Source organism: Sinocyclocheilus anshuiensis, unplaced genomic scaffold, assembly GCF_001515605.1.
Source record: "Sinocyclocheilus anshuiensis isolate Anshui unplaced genomic scaffold, SAMN03320099.WGS_v1.1 scaffold1058, whole genome shotgun sequence".
Classification (NCBI taxonomy): domain Eukaryota; kingdom Metazoa; phylum Chordata; class Actinopteri; order Cypriniformes; family Cyprinidae; genus Sinocyclocheilus; species Sinocyclocheilus anshuiensis.
The window spans coordinates 190,104-210,596 of NW_015539880.1; the positions used below are offsets into that span (position 1 = coordinate 190,104).

General features: G+C 37.3%; 1 protein-coding gene across 1 annotated transcript in view; it reads left to right on the forward strand.

Moving 5' to 3' along the window:
* The window catches only part of LOC107685414 (poly [ADP-ribose] polymerase 14-like), a 16,932-nt gene extending 2,682 nt beyond the window's left edge, over positions 1-14,250 (forward strand). The window contains exons 3-15 of the mRNA XM_016481989.1: positions 934-2,439; positions 2,528-2,761; positions 2,955-3,176; positions 3,273-3,330; positions 6,643-6,789; positions 6,879-6,938; positions 7,407-7,583; positions 9,941-10,123; positions 10,272-10,708; positions 11,067-11,304; positions 11,490-11,626; positions 12,463-12,643; positions 13,031-14,250. Of these exons, the coding sequence (XP_016337475.1) occupies positions 934-2,439; positions 2,528-2,761; positions 2,955-3,176; positions 3,273-3,330; positions 6,643-6,789; positions 6,879-6,938; positions 7,407-7,583; positions 9,941-10,123; positions 10,272-10,708; positions 11,067-11,304; positions 11,490-11,626; positions 12,463-12,643; positions 13,031-13,308 (3,858 nt within the window). The 3' untranslated portion in view covers positions 13,309-14,250. The remainder of the gene's footprint in view (positions 1-933; positions 2,440-2,527; positions 2,762-2,954; positions 3,177-3,272; positions 3,331-6,642; positions 6,790-6,878; positions 6,939-7,406; positions 7,584-9,940; positions 10,124-10,271; positions 10,709-11,066; positions 11,305-11,489; positions 11,627-12,462; positions 12,644-13,030) is intronic.
* Positions 14,251-20,493: the final 6,243 nt, after the last annotated feature.

Consider the following 20,493-nt stretch of genomic DNA (forward strand, 5'->3'; position numbering starts at 1 on the left):
AAAAAAAAACCACAAAAAAAAAAACAAAAAAAAAAAAAAAAAAAAAAAAAAAAAAAAAACCCCCCCCCCCCCCCCCCCGTGTCCCGCAATGAGCCTGCAAATATGGAAGTAAAAGAAAACATTGTCTGACAAACTCCCCTACAAATTAACAGAAAAAAATCATGAGAACAAAAGTGGCAGACATGTTACTTACTTGTTCAAATGACAATATCCGGTGATCATTCTTATGTGGGTCATACTTAAGACGTAGAACCTGTGATTCCGAAGTACAGTATCCACACCAGTGACTGACAGCATCAAAACATTAGATTCATCTGCGCTGAGGAGCCGTGCCGATGCACAACCCACGTAAAGATGATAATTCCGCAAATAACTGCAATTGCACATTTCAAACAGAGATGGTGACAAAGAGGTCAAAAACTTACTGACTGCACCTTTAAATAAACAAACCAATTTGCTGGGTAAAATTAACCCAACATATGTTCTGTCCTATATTTACCCAGCCCTTGGGTTAAAAATAACCCAAATTGGGTTGTTTTTAACCCAGTGTTTTTTAGAGTGAACAGTTTTTGATTTAAATTAGATTGTATAAATTCGAAATTTTAAGCAAAAACAGAATGGTCCGACTTTAGGTTTGTGAAACTATAATACTTAAAACAGAACTGAACAAAACAAAACCAGCAGAACGTCTGAATGAGAACGCAAATTCACTCTCTGACAGCAGGTGGCGCTTATGTTACACTAGCGTTTTCTTTCCTAAGTATCGATTATTTAATCATAGATTTGCATATATCTATGTCTTTGATCTGAGCATCCTTAGTCTGCACTTTTTTGAACATTCTAGGTTAAACATACCTTTTTGACCCCTTCTGAGGTCATTACATTAAACATTTGCATCACATCTTTAATGTTTTCTCTCTCTTTTTTTTTTAGAAATGTGCAAGTGCAAAAAGTGTGGAAAAGGTTTTTAAACTGGACCATTATCTACTACGCTTCCTCAGTGAATGTAAAAAGCCACATTCAGATTTGGAAAAACATCTCTCTATGATCTCCAGCACCTTCAAGATCAACATTGACTCTGAAGAGTTGGTGGTGGTAAGGGACCCGGGAGCTGAAGATGTTTATCCCCTGAAGAAATGGGAATTTGCAGTGGACGAAGCGTTTGAGACTCTAAAGTCACGCTATATCATCCACTTCGAGGTTGAAAGTGACAAATCTGCGATTCTAGAAGAAAACTCTTTCCTTCAAAGTGATAACTTAAAAATCTATTTTGAAGAACTAACATGTTTAGCTGTGGTGGTTGGAGAACAAAGAGAAGTGGAGAAGATTTTAAAATTTCTAAGCGGCTTGCAGAACAAACAGCAGGTTCAAAAAGAGTGTTGCGTGTCTGAGAAACAATTTAGCCTCATCAAAGAGGAGTTTGAGCCATACATAAAATCTAATTTACCTGCGCTTAAGATCACACAGGAACGAGCAGGCGTTCTACTAAAGGGTCCCGAGAAAGAGGTCCATGCAGGTGAAAATGAGCTTTTAAAATTAGCAAAAGGAATCAAAGAGAAGAGGATCCCATCACATCATCCTCTTATGACCTTTTTGGAATCAAGTGGCGGTATACAGCACTTCCAAAACCGATTTCAGCAGAGCCTCCGCAGCCCAGTTATGCTCGAGACTTCAGGTTCAGATGTTCTTCTGTTGAGTCTGTCTGATGGAGCTCTAGAGGAGGCAGCTGCTGCCGTGCAGAGAGACTTGTGTTTGGAGACTGTGCGCCTGGACAATACTCAGAAATCTTCTGCATTTACTAAGCTGAAGGAGGATTTGAGCGAAGCCGTCAAGCAGGCCAATCACAAAAGTGTTAAAGTGGAGCTTAAATACCAGGATGAATCAACTTCTGACCCCAAGGTTCAACTTGTGGGCTACACACCTGAAGTCAGTATGCTGAAGAACATTGTGCTGGTATACAAAAGAAACCATCAGATCCATCATGCATCCCTTCCTCTTCCCAGTCCAGAGATGGCAGAGCACTTCTCTGAGATCTTGGCAATTGGCGGCATGAAGAAGAGCAGTGTGGAAATAAAGCCAACAAGTTCACCTTCCCCATGCGTCCACCTCACGGGACCTCGCTGTGAAGTTGAGAGCTTGAAGGACAGCCTTGAGTCATGCCTTCAGAGGCTTGCCACTAAACGATGTGAGGTGAAAGGACCTGGAGTTCAACAGTTTTTTCAAAGTGAAGGTGCAAGGATCTTGCAATTGGTGAAGAATTCTTATATGGTTGGGATACTGCCTATAGATGATAAGCAGAAAAGAGGTAAAGAACCCAAATACATGAGCAGTCTCAATCTTCAGAGCTCACCATTTACGTCTGCAGCTTCCCAAGACTCTCTGGACTCTGACAAAGAGATAGACATTAAAGTTGTGGTTGGTAGCCTTGAACAACAGCAGGCAAGTCTTCAAATTACTTTGTATTTATATGTTATACCTCTCAAACAGAACTATTGAGTAACTTATGTGATTCATATAATTAATACAGGCAGATGTGTTTGTTGCTCCGATGATTCAAACAAACATGACCTCAACCTTGATTGGATCATCCCTGTTGAATAAAGCAGGACAGCAGCTTCAAAATAACTTCAACAATGCAAAGGGAAAGCACAAGCTTAAGCCTGGAGATGTGCTGGAGGTGGACGCGACGCCAGCATTGGGATGCTCCATGGTTTTCTTTGTGGAATGTGTGCCGAAAGGAAACAAGCACAAAAGCAAAAAGGTATGACATTAAAAAAGGAGAAAATATTGAATGGATGGGATTTACAGAAAACAATAATATTCATTTTATTTATAATGCGCTTTTTCTGAAACCCAAAGCGCAACAAACAATAGCAAATAAAAACAAATAAAATACATTTAGTAGTTTTGCCAACATCAGTAATGTATTTTTTGATGTTGTGATCTTGTCTTAGGCGCTTCGCTCTGGACTTTGCAGAGTTTTTGAGCTGTGTAAGCAGAACTGTTGGGAATCTGTTGCATTGCCAGTAATCGGACCTGGCATAGTGCTGTCAATACCGATCAAAGACTCTGTTAATATTCTTACTCATGAGATCTGCAAATTTTTATCTGGACCCACTGGTTGCCTGGACACCATTTGTATCACAATAATGGCTAATTATGCTCATTCTGAAGAGGTAAGCTATCTATGTAACTCACACACACACTATATACACACTCAATGCAATGAAGTTTATTTCTATTCCTAACCCTATTTTGGAAATATTTTGCAGCTGTTCCAGACAGTCTGTGGGAATCTGAGTGCAAAAATGGTGGACAACACAGGGGAAGGCAAGAGATTTAGATATATATATGTATATAAGCTATGAGACGCCAAACAGGAAATAATTATGTAAATTCTGAATATATAAGTGTAAACCTAAATATATAAACTTCAAATGTGAACATACAGTTATAACCACGAATATATAGAAGTACATCTGAATATATTAATGTAAAGCTGAATTTATAAATGTAAATCTGATTAAGTACATCTGAATATAAATGTAAATCTGAATATACAGTTATAATCAAGAATATATAGATACAAATCTGAATATATAGAAGTATATCTGAATATATAAATGTAAAGCTGAATAAATGGTGATTCCTTGAAATATTGTACCTAGTAAAGGGAAAAAATGCTATGTGATAACCAGAGCCTCATTAAGACTGCACTGGGCCCCGGGGCTATGACTTACTGCAGGGCCCCCATCACAATAATGATATATATATATATATATATATAAAGCTTTAAATAGGATTTTTATCCCATATCAAAATTATTGATGCACTGAAATTTAATAATTTTTGTTACCAATTTCAATATCACAAAAATAATATAGCCTAAGTAAAAACAAGCTTACTGAAGACAAGTAAACAGTCACAAATTAGGTTACAACAGAACAAAGATTGTAAAAAATCGGCCTACTTGAAAAACTTAAAGCAATAAGTAATAAATATTATATTGTATAAAGAAATTGTACAAATAGACTGAATAGTCTTCACTGCATAAATTCAATATACATTCATTATTTATTTTACAAAAGTGATTCAGTCAAAGACAGTAAGGGATTTTCTTTCTGATGTTTGATTTACATCGTATATACAGCTATATTAGGCTGCTTTAGAGGAATAGTTCACCCAAAAATGAACATTTTGTTGTTGTTCTAAACCTGTATTCCTTCTGCTGTTGAACACAAAATAATATATTTGGAACAATACTGGTAACCAAACAGTTGCTAGGCCCCCATGACTTCCATATTATGGAAAAAAAATACACTATTGGAGTCAGTGGGGACCAGAAACTGGTTACGATCATTCTTCAAAATATCTTCTTTTATGTTGAGGATCGCTTTGGCGATCGGTGCTCCAGTCAATCTACTCCACAGCCAATCACGGGCCCCCTTCTTGCTCGGGCCCCGGGGCTTAGCCCAATGGTTAATACGGCCCTGGTGATAACATGCGTTTATTTTTATTGGAATAGCAAAAATACAGTGACTGTTTTACACCGGACAAGAGCTTGCAAAATGTGTAGCAATGTTGAATTCTGAGGACCTTTTGGCACTATGGCAAGCCTTTCGTAAAATACAGTAAAAAAAAATACTCCATTTGGTTTATATAAGTGATGTGCACTTACAGTAATTAATATAGTACAATATCCGCATTGATGCAACACAGTAGGGAAAAAAAGTGTCAGAAAAAATAAGATACAATTCGTTTAACATTTACAACACAATAGGAAAAATGTCGCAAAGAGAAAAAAAAATAAAAATGTAGGTTGTGCAAAAGTAGCCTATTAGCTATTTTTATTCGTCTTGTCAATATACTAAATTCGTTTGACATTTTTCTGTTAACACAGTAGGAAAGTCGCAGAGAAAATTATTTAAAATGTCATTTAAAATTATAGGCTAAGCAAAATATAAACAAAATGGATTTGAACGTCCTTCAAAGGACAGCGCATCCACACTTTGCTCCATCCTTATTCTGCTCTGTCACACGGGAATGGAATATTGTTAGACCGCCCGCTCCCGTTCAAATTACACCAGAGTTACCGACCTCTACCGCGTTTTATTCGGGAATTTAATCCCGCGGCGCAAAAAATCTGGTCGGGTCCCACGGGAATGCAAACCTCTGGTTCACAGTTTACTAAACGGTGGCAACCTCTTTAAGTTATCCTTGACTTGGATTGACTGCTTTGATGCGTTGCAATACTGTAGGGCATTATTTTGATGCTTACATCAGAAAAAAAATATTTTGCTTTTATATATATATAATTATTATTTATTTATTTTTTATTTTTTTACTTAAAGGCAGAGTAAGTGATTTCTGGTAGCCAGAATATATTTGAAATCACCAAAACAAACACGCCCCTACCCCAAAAGGGTCTTGCCCCTATTTTGATAGCTCCGCCCCACATATACGTACACTGTAAAAAAAATTCCGTCAAATTTATGGCAGCTGTGGTTGCCGGAATTTTACCGTAAAAAATACGGTAGCAACGTTTTAGGTTTTACGGTTTTAATTCCATTTGCACACACGAGCATTATCCGGCTTCAATCCTCCCGACCGCAGACGCAGGTTTACAAGTCACTTTTTCCTGCGTTTTTCAATCAATTTCTTGACTTTTCCCCACTTATGAACAACACATTTTCGTACACGATAAAAGCTCCTTGTGGTTTCTCGGTTTGGCCAATTTAAGCATCCATAAACAACGCAAAACACTGGCATTTGGAGTTTCTGCTATTGATTCCTATGGAGAAAAAAATCACTTCCTGCCCTCCAACTGCATTTCGCGCGTCATCAGAATCATGTGATTGCAAACAACCTATTGAGAAGAAACAAAGCAACCTCGGCGTCCGATCGCAGGCCTCCGCTCCTTGAGTTCTCTCCAGCGCTGGAAAGCTGATCCGATATTTACACGGGTCCTACTTCTTGCCTTATCGTTCCGCAGACGTTTTCCTCTTTTGTTTTTTATCCGCCATCTCTATCTTTCTGTTGCTCGGCTCGCTAATGTCCGTCCCATGCACTGAACGCGCTCTCCTCCACATCACAAGTAGACACGCCCCTTACTGCTGATTGGCTACAAGTTTGTTTTGCAATTCGGCCCGAATCAGTTTTCTAAAGTGTTTTTGAAAAATCACTTACTCTGCCTTTAAGAGTCAAAAGTCGCCCATGTTCATATTTACATGTATACATTCAGATGTACTTCTATATATTCAGATTTACATTAATATATTCAGATTTACTTCTATATTTTCGTGGTTATAACTGTATATTCACATTTTAAGTTTATATTTTCAGATTTACATTTATATATTCAGTATTTACATAATTATTTCCTGTTTGGCACCTCATAATAAGCTCACTTACATGTTAGATATAGTAACTTAGGAACATGCCACAGCACATTTTGACATGATGCTGTGTGGTAAAATGAAAAATAGTCAATGAGAAATGTCTAAATGACACTCAGAATAAGTCTAACTGGCCAATAGTGCTCATGCACACAAAGGATTGGTTGTTGTGTATTGGAAATTCCTACATTTAACTAAACCTTCCAAGGTTTCTTACATCTGTACATCTCTTTATCTGTCACCACAGCTCTGTTTCAGTCACTGACCTCTGACCTTGATGAGATCATCATGCCAGTAGATGGGATTGAACTCCATCTAGTGTTTGGAGACATCACTAATGAGACTACTGATGCCATCGTGAACACCACTGACTTTAAGGACTTCCAGACAGCTGGTATTCATGCAGATTTTGTAATTTAATAACCAAAACATTCTTGATACACTGTTTAGAACATAAGAGAGTGTTTAACCTGTCCATCACAGGAGTATGTAAGAACATCCTTACTAAGGCAGGACCTCAAATCCAGGCTCAACTGACAGGCGGTAAGAAAAATAAACTACAGCCTCTTTTATAAAATTAGCTTTTGATTTTATTACATATATGAAAAGACTTTTGTCAAGCATGTTTGAATGCACTAAATAATACCTATGTATGCAAGCATCGGAAGTCATTTTAACACAAAGTTTTATGAAATTGATAGACTTATCTATCAAATTTAACTTTCCCTGGAAGCCATTTCTTTTGAAAATGATCTAATCTAATTAAATCAGAATCGCATGCCTTCATTAGAAACAGTGTGATTTTAGAAAATTTGAAGAAACTACATACACTTAACTGAGCCTGTTTGCAAATATAGAAATGCAGAAATGGCAACCTTCTTTAGGCATTTTTTAAAAATCAAATAAAATACAGAAAACCAAATGACACTTTAAAATGGATAAATGATTTAATTAATCAAATATATACATGCAATATATCATCTAACACTATCCCTTACATATATTCTCCAGCTCGGGCAGCGAGCGGGCAGATCTTCACGACCCCACCAGGAGGCTTCCCCTGTAAGACCATCATGCATGTTTGTGGAGAGAGAAACCCTGATGTTATCAAGACCTTGGCAAAAGAAATAGTGGTTCAATGTGAGCATGGCTGCTACAGGTCTGTGGCCATTCCTGCGATCTGCGCTGGTCAGTAGCTTCATTGTTACTTGCATTGTGAAAAAAATTGATGTCTTGTAAGGTAGTTTGTTTTATGTTTTTTTCCCCCCATTTACTATCTCCTATAACGATGAAGGTCTGTTTCCACCTCAGAGTAAAAAATACTGTAATTTGAAAATAAATGTTTATCTCATAATTCTCAGAATTGCAAGATATAAACTCAGAATTATGAGATAAACTCAGAATCGCAAAATATAAACTCAATATTGCGAGATATAAACTCTAAATTGCAAGATATAAACTAGGAATTATGAGATATTAACTCAGAATTGTGAGATATAATTCTCAAATTTGCAAAATAAACTCAGAGCGATGATTCAAAAACATGAAAACCCATTATAAACGAGGCATGTAAAAAATACTTTAAAAATACTGTAATTTGAAAATAAATGTTTATCTCATAATTCTCAGAATTGCAAGATATAAGCTCAGAATTATGAGATAAACTCAGAATCGCAAAATATAAACTCAATATTGCGAGATATAAACTCAAAATTGCAAGATATAAACTAGGAATTATGAGATATTAACTCAGAATTGTGAGATATAAACTCAGAATTGCAAGATATAAACTCAAAATTGCGAGATATAAACTAGGAATTATGAGATATAAACTCAAAATTGTGACAAACTCAGAATTGCAAGATATAAACTCAAATTTGCAAGATATAAAATCAGAATTATGAGATATAAACTTAAAATCACAAGATATAAATTCAAAATTGCAAGATATAAACTCAGAATTGTGAGATATACTCAGAATTGCAAGATATAAACTCAAAACTGAGATATAAACTCAAAACTGTGAGATATAAACTCAAAATTGCAGGATATAAACTCAAAATTGCAAGACATAAACTCAAAATTACGAGATATAAACTCAAAATTGTGACAAACTCAGAATTGCAAGATATAAACTCAAATTTGCCAGATATAAAATCAGAATTATGAGATATAAACTCAAAACTGCGAGATATAAACTTAAAATTGCAAGACATAAACTCAAAATTGCGAGATATAAACTAGGAATTATGAGATATAAACTCAAAATTGTGATATAAACTCAGAATTGCAAGATATAAACTCAAATTTGCGAGATATAAAATCAGAATTATGAGATATAAACTCAAAATTGTGATATAAACTCAGAATTGCAAGATATAAACTCAAATTTGCGAGATATAAAATCAGAATTATGAGATATAAACTCAAAATTGTGATATAAACTCAGAATTGCAAGATATAAACTCAAATTTGCGAGATATAAAATCAGAATTATGAGATATAAACTCAAAACTGCGAGATATAAACTAGGAATTATGAGACATAAACTCAAAATTGTGATATAAACTCAGAATTGCAAGATATAAAATCTGAATTATGAGATATAAACTTAAAATCGCAAGATATAAATTCAAAATTGCAAGATATAAACTCAGAATTATGAGATATACTCAGAATTGCAAGATATAAACTCAAAACTGAGATATAACCTCAAAACTGTGAGATATAAACTCAAAATTGCAGGATATAAACTCAAAATTGCAAGACATAAACTCAAAATTGCAAGATATAAACTAGGAATTATGAGACATAAACTCAAAATTGTGATATAAACTCAGAATTGCAAGATATAACTCAAATTTGCAAGATATAAAGTCAGAATTATGAGATATAAACCTAAAATCGCAAGATATAAATTTAAAATTGCAAGATATAAACTCAAATTTGCGAGATATAAACTCAGAGATATATCCATACATTTTCACAGCTGAAAAATACTGATTTTGTCTTTGCTTGTATATATGAGCACATTCATTTGATAATTTGATCAATTTGGTTCCCACATAAAAAGGCAAAAACTAAGTCTAGCATTTTTTTACGTTTACATTTATGCATTTCGCAGATGCTTTTTTCTAAAGCGGCTTAAAGGGGAAAGTTCACATTCAAAATGATCATCTTTTGTGTTCAGTGGAAGAAAGAAATTCATACAGGTTTGAAACAACATGAAGTTGAGTAAATGGTGTCAGAATTTTCATTTCTGGGTGAGCTATCCCTTTAAGTTGCATGCAACATATACATTTTATCAGTTTGTGCATTTATTGGGAATTGAACTTATGATCTTGGCGTTGCAAGCGCCATGAATGTTGAAGACTCGCAGGACTTTGTCATGGTCTTTATAAGAATAAGGCCTTTTACCGCACAAATATATTTATCTAGTATAATTGCTCAGTAGTTTATCTGATTAGAAATATGCATGACTGAAATAGTAGGAATGTTTTGGCATCATAAACAGCCATGTCAAGGTAAATTTGTGGGCTCTGCAGGACAAGGAGGTTTGGATCCAAATATGGTGGCCAAGTCCATTCTAGAGGGAGTAAAGGAAGGTGTTCAAGGAGCGCATCTTCAACATCTCAAAAACATTCGGATCATTCTGCTGAAGATTAATGTTTTTCTGGCATTCAAAGCGACATCAAAGCAAATTTTTGGCGGTAGTACACAGTTGACAGGTGAGAATGAATCTGCGTAATGCAGAGGCACTTTTATTTCTTGCCCATCTCATGCATTATAAAAAATAATTCTTCAACATTTTTCAATATTTTTTACAGTGTTTTCACAGGACACTCATTATCGATTTTGCACATTCACCTTTTTCAGCTCCTGCACCACTTGTACTTACCAGTGTAACCACCAGAGGGCGCAGTGCAACCAGTATCAGGCACAGTGGATCAACTAGATTAAGCAGATCACATTCCTTACCCTTACCAGTCGCTTTGGACTTGAGTTCTCTAGTGACATCTTTGCCTGACACAGAGAGCACAGCAGCATTTCTAATCATTGGTCACACCAATAATGATGTTTCTGATGCCTGCAGAGATCTTCAGCAGGCATATAAGGACCAGTGCTCCACACACACTTTCTTTCCTGATGAGATTGAAAGCCTCACTCAAGAGGAGATGGACCAGCTGCTCTCTAAAGTGAATTCACTGCACCTGCAGATAGAACAGAACAGTTCTGAAGGATGGGTAGTTAAAGGGCAGAGGAACGGAGTGAATGAGGTGGTTAGACTGATACAAGATGCACTTCGCAGACAGGTGAGAATAACAATGATTTAACATTAAAAATAAATTAGCTCTCCACACAATTGCCTCAGCACATAATGCATAGAATTTGCAAATAATAGTCAATGCCGATAGCCTTGTGTTGTGTTGACGAGTGTACTGAGTCCTGGCTCATGGACCTTTCCTGATCCTGACTTACACACACACACACACACACATACACTGCAATTGTATACTAATCTTCTTGTATACTAACTATGGTATACTAATCTTCTGGGGCGTTTTGGTGACTAATGATAAATGCAATAAAAACTTAAAATCAAATTGTTTTTCATGATTATTCATTTATTCATTTGCAAAGCCTAACATTTTATTTCTCCCAAACTCTAAGGTAAGAGAGAAGGACCAGACCTTCCTCTTCAGTCAGGTCACGTGGTGCATTCTGGGACCACGGGGCATTTGGCAGAAGGTACCAAAAGACGTGAATTATAAGCTTGAGAAAAGAGATGTAAAAGATGGAATTGAGGATGCACAGGGTGTGAAATGGACTGTGGATTTGCAAAAGATGGAGGCCACATCATGTGATTCAGGACAGGTGACCGCTCTCAAACGACTGGAGAACCCTTCAGGTGACAAACCGCTTTTATAGTATATGAAAATATGACCCGGATTATGTTAAATATATATTTGATACTGTGACAGATAAAAAAAGATCAAATCTTTGTCCAGTTGAAAACCACTGATCTACATCTATAATATAAATTGATACATAATAATCCAGCTAAATCAAAAGCCTCATTATTTTGCATTTCAGATTTGTCTTTGCCAATCTACTGGGACAACATGAGTCAGAGTGACCTCTTAAAGGTGATTGTCTTAGATCCGTCATCTACAGAGTACAAGACTGTGAAGATGGACTTCAAGAAGACAGTCAGAAAAACCGTGCTCAAGGTTTGACAGCTGACACCATCTTAGTGTGCTTTACATGACATAAACCATCGAAGGACATAAAAATGGATTTTAAAGAACTACATAATGTCTTAATTCATATCTAGTTGTATTTTAAGATTAGAGATAGTCTAAAACAGGGGTGCCCAAACTCGGTCCTGGAGGGCCGGTGTCCTGCAGAGTTTAGCTCCAACTTTCCTCAACACACCTGCCTTTAAGTTTCTAGTATGCCTAGTAAGAGCTTGATTAGCTGGTTCAGGTGTGTTTAATTGGGGTTGGAGCTAAACTCTTCAGGACACCGGCCCTCCAGGACCGAGTTTGGACACCCCTGGTCTAAAACAAGGGCTTATTATAGGTTAAATCAAGGGCCAGATTGGATTAATGGCACCTATTGACAACTTTTGTTTTATTTTTAACCTTTGAAAGTGTTGGTCTAGTACGATGTTTGGGGCAGTCATGGCCTAATGGTTAGCGAGTTGGACTTGTAACCCATAGGTTGCGGGTTTGAGTCTCAGTACTGGCAAGGATTGTCAGTGGGGGGAGTGAATGTACAGCACTCTCTTCCATCTTCAATAACATGACTGAGGTGAGACCCTTGAGCAAGGCACCAAAGCCCCAACTTTGGTGCAATATGGCTGCCTCACTGCTGTGTGTGTGCACTTGGGATGGGTGAAGTGCAGAGCACAAATTCCGAGTACGGGACACCATACTTCACTTTCACTTTTCATTTTGTATGGCAGTATAGTCTTTATAGTTTGCTTCTATGAAGAACAACAGATGTGAATGTGAAGTCCATCAAATATATACATGGCTGTTTGAGTGCAAATGTATTTCAACAGATCGAGCGCATCCAGAACATGAATCTTCGGCGGTTATACGAGGCACGTAAAAAAGAGCTGGAGAACAGAAATGGTCTAATTGTGGGAGCAGGAGAGAAGATCCTTTATCACGGCACATCAGAGGCGTCCTGCTCATCCATCATGAAGTCAAACTTTAATCGCAATTTTGCAGGGCAAAATGGTAACTGCTTTTTTTTTTTTTTAAAGGTTGCTTAAATTAATAGTCCACCCAAAAATGGAAATTCTGTCACTATTTGTTTGTGACCAATATACATTGTTTCAAACCTCTATGAACACTATGAACAACTTGGTTCATAGTGACTAAATGCACCGTAAAGTGAAGTTCATCTGACTCACTCATAGTCCTCTGCAGTCATGCAATAACTGTAGGAGTGACAAACCCAACAGCGAGTGATGACAGAATTGTAAGTTTTGGGTGAACATTGGATGAACTTCCTCTTTATAGTTTAACAGTCTAGTAAACAGATTCCCAGTCAGTCACTGATGGTCTCGTTAATTGTTCAGTTTGCAGACTAATTAATTCTGGTGATTTTTATACCTTTCTCAGCCACCGTCTACGGGCATGGGACGTACTTCGCTGTGAACGCCAGCTACTCTGCCGATCCTACCTATGCAGTTCCTGCAGCAGACGGGACTCAGCTCATGTTTGTGGCTCGTGTGCTTACGGGTTATTACGCTAAGGGTCAGGGGGACATGAGGACGCCCCCTGAGCGCGTGGCGCCTGACCTCTATGACAGCGTGGTGGATGATACGCAGAATCCCTCCATGTTTGTGGTTTTCCACGACTGCCAGGCTTATCCTGACTACCTCATCACATTCAAATGAACTTGTGCAAAAACCAACCCTGGTTTTAAAATCCATCTTACATTAAAATGTAATCATTTAGGGGACACTGTTATGTAGAGGGTTTGATTTAGTTAGTTACCGCATACCTTTTTATGCTTTATGCCACAACTAACTAGTGCTCAGCAGATATGAGTGTTTAAGTAACCAGTATAATTCAGATTAGGAAGTTTTATGATAGCAAATAAAAATGAGTGTTTTTCAGGAAATCTTGAAATTTACAAGAATTTATGAGCAGAAAGTGTGCAATATCAACTGGTAAAGCGGTCTGTAAATTGACAGTATGATATTAAATACTTGTGTGAGTTGCACATGGTTAAAGTCTGACAGAGAAAGATTAATCTGTCTCTTGTGCAAACAACAGAAGTGACATGCAACTATGATATTTAGCTTCAGGGCGATCGATTCATCGCTCCACGATAAAAACAGGGGCTTTTAAATGTGATTTGGTCGTATTCCAATACTTCCTTCTCAGTTCCCATGTCTGCTTCAGGCTCCTTGCTGTCATGAAGAAACAATTTGGCATTGTTTTGTATGAAATGTAGGAGTTTGCGCAATTTGCCGACACAGCTATGCAATTCTTTCAAACATCAACAGGAAGTACTTCAGAGAAAGCAATAAGACCTGTTTATATTGCAACAAAAAATAGTTGTTATTGTATTATTTGGCTTAATTTCTACTTTATCTGAAAATAATTTAGCTGCACATACAGATCAACCTGTTTTATTAAGTATGTTTATTAGCTATACTTTAATAATTAGGAAATTTATGATAAAAAATATTAAAATCTCTCACTGACTTTCAAAATGTTTGCAATTCGAAATTCATTTAACAGACGTCATTGTGATGTTTGTATAATGAATTGGGATTGGTTTTTGGTTTCCTGTCCTTATCACAAGCACTTTGAATCACCTGTATTATACAAACATGTACTACAAAAATAAAAAGATTTTTAACAAGAATGACTGAATGGGTTGAGGTGTTAAATGAAGTAGTTCAAACCAATATAATTCCATCATATTGACTCACGCTTGTCATATTCTGTTCATGTTTGACAGTCAAGCTGTAAAACACGGATCATAAAACTAGTCCATGTGACTTCTGTGCATTAATAAGTAATTTAAGTAACTAAGTTATTAAGTTATATGATGGCCCAAATTTGAATTATTCACTGAAAATCGATAGATATGTATAGGTAGATGCCTCATTCGACAGCTCCAAGCACGTAGACGCGAGAAGATGCCACAATCCTGCACAGCCGATGGTTGTAAAAACCGCCGGGATTTAAATTCCCGAAGAAACAGGATAACCGTTCACAGGTGAGAATGCGAAAGAGTGGGTGGAAACATAGATATGTAAGGATTGTGGCATCTTCGAATATTCATTGATTATTATGGTGAATGATGTCAAGTTGACCCTTCCAATATGGCGGACGGCTTACGTATAGCGGCCCATAGAATCAAGGCATATACTTATAAATATCTATGTATCTATGATCATAGCATAATACAGCTTAGACGCCATTTTGAATTTTACGCGGATGAAACTGAGAATTAAAATGACACGCACTGTATTAAGGCAAACACTATTAAAGTCCTAGATCAAATAATTAACACAATTGTTTATTACGTTTTTGTTTACTGAAATCTAATATGAGCAACCCTGCTCAGTTTATTCTTGTCAAAAATTAAATATGGCTACCCTGGCTAAAGCTGCACAATTATCCATCTAAACTTGTGCACACCTTATTTCAGAGCTTTAATTTTCTTTTTATTCCTCACACAAAGCTACTATGTGGAAATAGAGTATGCAAGTCTTATTTACTTAACTTGACTGATGTGCTGGATTAGAGCTGTTTGGGAAAAACACATACGGGTTGCACACATGGGTGAGTTAACATGATCAAGCTTTAATTTGTGGGTGAATTATTGATTAATGTGGGTAAGGTAGGCTAACAATGTTTCCACTGTGTTTACATTAGTTGTGTAGACACAGTGTGTAATTGTAGTGACATAGTTGAACAACGTTTATCTCATATTTCAACTGGTCTCACAAGCCCCGATGCCTTGATGCGTCATCAAGACCTTCCCGCACTTTCAGTCTGGAGATCTTCCAACAAAATAGAGTGAGTAAAGACTGGCCTGAGGAATGTGCATAGGATTCCTCATCGCTATACAAAATGCTTCAGTGGAAAGATGAGGAAAACGCTGCTTACACATTTCACTTTAACTCATTAGATGTGGTGTGTGTGTGGTCTGCCGGAGAGGCATCATGGCTTTATTTTTTATATATAAATAGTTACATTTAGTTGCAAGATGAAAAGTGACCTTTAGACAATATTGTTTTTATGTACAGTATTTAAAAAATGGAACCTATATTACTTAATATTTTTAATACTGTACATATAAGGGGATAGAAATCTTTTGTTGAATGCAGTTGAAAGCCTTTTTAGTACCATTTTAAACTTTTCTTGGGTTAAATTCAGTATTTGCTTGCACTCATTATTATTCACTTGTGTGTACTTATACGAGTATCGTTAAAATTTAAAAAAAGAATGCAAGTTATTAACTTTTAAATTTCACATTTAAAAATCTAGTGTTTAATCAGGTCTAAACATTTATTCAAATGCAAAACTTAAAAATAAGTAAACAGGTATGACCTGCAATATTCTTTTGAGAAGATAAGTAGATACATGTATATTTATTAAATAGACACTGCAAAAAATGATTGTGATTTTAACAGTAAAAGACTGTAAAAATGCTACAGTAAAAACCTGTTAATTGGTTATCAGTAAGTTTCCATACTGTATAAGGTGAATAACTGTAATTACATTTAATGTAATTTTACAGTAAAGTACTGTATAAATTACGGTTTTTGGAAGTGAAAAAGAAACTGGCACTACATTTTAGCAGGGTTGTAACGGCCACCCTGAAATATGATTGGATCCCCCAACATCATTGGGCTAGAGTACTGTCGATCTGATGATGCCTGCATGCTATTGGATCAGAGCGCTGTCAATTGCTGCCGGATTGTTGCATGCAAAGTCTGCATTTGGAGTGCTCAACAACACTGTTAGATCAATAAGTTCTGTCAGTGCTTTGGCAAAGTAACGCTTTTTTTTGCCATGCAATAAAAGTTCAAAGGCCAGTTTAAAATATTGGTACTGTAAAAAGTGCACAAAATGAGTATTTCATTAAGGCAGTATTTGTGGCAGTTAAGAAATCATGCTGCAAAATTGGTCCAGAACGTGTGCGTTTTTGCGCCAATGCATTGTTAAAGGATCAGTGTGCTGTGTAATATTCCCATATAAAACTTTTACGGCCAATTAAAAAATATTGGTATAGTAAAATTCGCTAATTCACAAGATCAATACATCCTTCATTAAACCGCTTTGTTGAATTTAACGCATCCTTACGGAAGTGTTGAAATGCTGATTGGCTTAATTCAAAGCCAATTTGGATTTCACCTAAGCCGGTTTCACACTGGATGTGCAAGCAAAGCAGAGGCAGCGCAGAAGCTGTGTGTATGCAGAGTGGGAGCAACACGCGCCCATTGAGCTTCCACACTGGCAGCGTTTGTCATGCTCAGCTGAACTGCAAATACAGACGAGTATCGTTCATTCGGTCGCGTTTTTCAGGTGTTCTCCGACAGCTGTTTCTCGTGCTTTGATTTATAATATGGGCAGCATACTTTGATGCGCTCGTGTTCCCCTCTGCCCCGCACGCACATATGCTGTATAGTGTAGTTTGCATGATAAAAGTAATCTTAACGTTAAGATATACATATAAACTATAGTGGACAGGGCCGTCGCTAGGAATTCTGGGCCCTGTGCACTGAATTTGCAATGGGGCCCCCTCAAAATCACATTCTGTGTGGGAGGGGGGGTGTTCGCGATCGCAAAATCACATTTAGTATGTTCACGCTTGCAAGATAACGTTCAGTTCACCATCGCCCCCCCACCCCTCACCATGGGGGCCCCTGTTACTCAGTTCCACTATTATCACGTCTGGCGTCTCTGGGTGTGGAAGCCCAATTGTTGCATGCTGTTCCTGCTCTGCATACGCACAGCTTCTGCGCTGCCTCCGCTTTGCTTGCGCATCCAGTGTGAAACCGGTGGAAGGCATCAAAATGGCTAGAAACGGCCCTGAGTGAAGCTGTCGTCCATCCTGCTTAAACACATTAGTTTGTTTGGAACTATTGAGAGCTCCATGAACCGATGATGTTGAGTGATCAAATTTAGAGGCTACAACAGGCAGCGAATCAGGCAGTGATTGACAGCGCTCTGATCCAATGGCCAAAAACTCTCTGATCAAAAAAATCACAAACCACATTCGACAACATATAAAAATGAAATTATTTTATTTTATGAACAAATGTGGAAAATTAAAAGCATAGGGGATAAAATCAAGCCATGTCATCTTAAATTCCTGTGCAGTAAATCAGCTGTCGGCAGCATTCCTATGTATTCGTCCCGAACCATCACGGTACGGGCGTCACGGTTAGGTACATGCAGTCGAATTAACCATGGTTTTCTTGTAGTAAAAGTGTAGTAACCATCATTTTTTGGCGTATTGATTACCATTTGTATAACCACAGTTTTACTGCAAATACCATGGTTAAACTATGGTTAGTATAGCACAACCATGGTTAATTTGTAGTTACCATGGTTTAACTATAGTAACCATGTTTTTTTGGTTTTATTTGTGGTAAAACCATGGTTCATTTTCATTAAGTCCACGAGTCCGTAGGGTGTCCCATTCCGCATTTTAGCTTTCAGAAGGGTGCTCGCTCTCACTGATGCGATCTCTGTGGCAGACTTCTACCCGACAGTCAAAGCAGCATTACGTCACGAAAGTGTGGACTTAGAGGAAGACTGCGAGGGTTTAGGGTGCAATTTGAGACAGGGCCCTAGGTGATCAGTCCAGACGGGGGTGTGCGGTAATACAACGCTAACCGTCACAACAGGAAAGAGCAGAAGAAGAGATGATCTACACACCAACCCCAAACAAGAGCGGCGAGTTCAGATAACTTGAAGGGCTCAAAGAAGCTTCTGCTTGTTTTAAATCAGCAGTGTGGGAAAAGTTTCGGGTTCTAGAGATGCCGGTTTTAAATAAGAGGGAAACTAACAAGATAATTTAACTAAACAGGTGAACTAATTAGACACACTAAGAAAACTAGGTCACAGGGATAGGATGGCAAGACAAACACAACAGAAACTGTGATAACCTTAAGTTGTTTATGTGCTCCTTTATATTCTGTTCACGTCCAGTAATTAGTCTGCTAACTGCACTTTAAGAGAGTTGTTGATATTGTTTGATTTGATATGTGCTGTTTTATTGTAACAGTATGTTGACATTTATGTTTGACATTTAGTTATTTACCTCTGTTTTATTGTTCATTGCAGAAACTACCTCCAGTGCATAATAAATATGTGTATATGGACAAGCCCTGCACATAAATCCATGGTGGTAAGATAGCTGATGACTCCTACTCCCTGATCAGAGTGCTGAATTTTAACACCATTAAAGAACCGGAATTTAGCGGGGCTGTCCGTAGCATCGCCACTTCTGGGAAGGCTCGCTACCGTGCTGAGTTTTTTCATTTGGAGATAATGTTTTTTTCTAATAGCTTCTCTATTTGGAGATTTCACTGTGGTTCTTTGGAGTCCACTAGTGTTTGAAAGAGCTTTCCATAGAAAACTGAGCTGATCTTGGCAGCACAAACACTTTGTTTTAAACTGAACCAGGATCCTGCTCCCCCCAAATCCTGGTTTCACAGCCAATCAGCGCCAAAATTCAGAGGAGCTTGACTAAGTGCTTGAGAATGCCATCTGTTGTCTTTGGTAACAGATATCATGCTTTCTTATTCTAATATCTACTAAACTGCACAGCAGTGAGGATGTTTGCCTTTGACATTTTCTCTTTTTTGTGCTACATTTATCATTTCAATGAGTCATCAGAGATTTCACTACTGCTGTGTTGCTGCAATAGTTCTGTTAAAAGGAACTGCAAGATGACACATGGAATAAAAACGTATGCGTAATTTAAGTTTTGACCGGTGTAATTGCCTGAAAATGTCATTTGAATGTACTAAACACATTTCTTTCTATAGGTTAAGTTGAAAGCATGTGTGTTTGGATTTCCAGCATGCTCAGCGCTGGTGCCTTTCTTCATCATTTCAGAATAGAATGAAATTGCATCATTCAGAATGATTTATATTTGATGTTTTACAGTTAGAATTTTATGCATTTGCCAGACTTTTATTCAAAGTGCCCCATGTTCTACTGTTTGAGCTACAGTAACTTATATTTCTATTAGCCCTGTAAATACTGACATGAAATAATAGTGAGAAAAATCTAATTTTCTGAAATGGAACAGTTTACTGAACCTTTAGACCTTTTATTTTTTTTAATTCAAGTTTGCTTTTTTTCATATTTGATGCATCAGGTTTTTATGGCTCATTTAGTGAGAATATGGAGCACATAATCAAAGAGGGGAAAAAAACAGAGTTGTATTCAGAGGCCCAAACTGAGCAAAACTATGCAGTTTGGTGCAGATGCTGATATTTACATGGACAAAAAATACTATAATGTAAATCAATTACATTTTTATAACAATATAACCAGGGCCGTTTTAACCACTGGGCTAGGTGGGGCTGAAGCCCCGGGGCCCGAGCAAGGAGGGGGCCCGTGATTGGCTGTGGAGTAGATTGACTGGAGCGCCACTCGCCAAAGCCACCATGCCCCCCACTTATTAGCGCTGTTATTTAGTTGCGCTTTTCCGTAAATTCCATGCATTACCGTTTGAGATTGAAGCGTAAAGTCTGAATTTGCTTTACCAATCAAATGCATTTATTCTATATTTGACTTTTGAACGATATGCGCACGTATCTATCAGGTGATCGCTGCCCAGTATGTCTGCATTCACCTCTCTTCACTTTGTTCTGGAGTAATCTGGAAATGGTCGCGCAAAGAACAACGTTCAATAAGTAAAAATGTCAGCAATTCTAAAAGAGAGGGGGGCTCAAAAACCGAAAAACTTCAAATACAAACAACCTAAAAAACATGACTTAGTAAATTCCCCAGCTATCAGGTTATTTTACTAAAGCTGATGATGGAGTGGAAGTTGCTGGAACAGCAAGTGAACCGGGCACACGGAGCAGATAAAA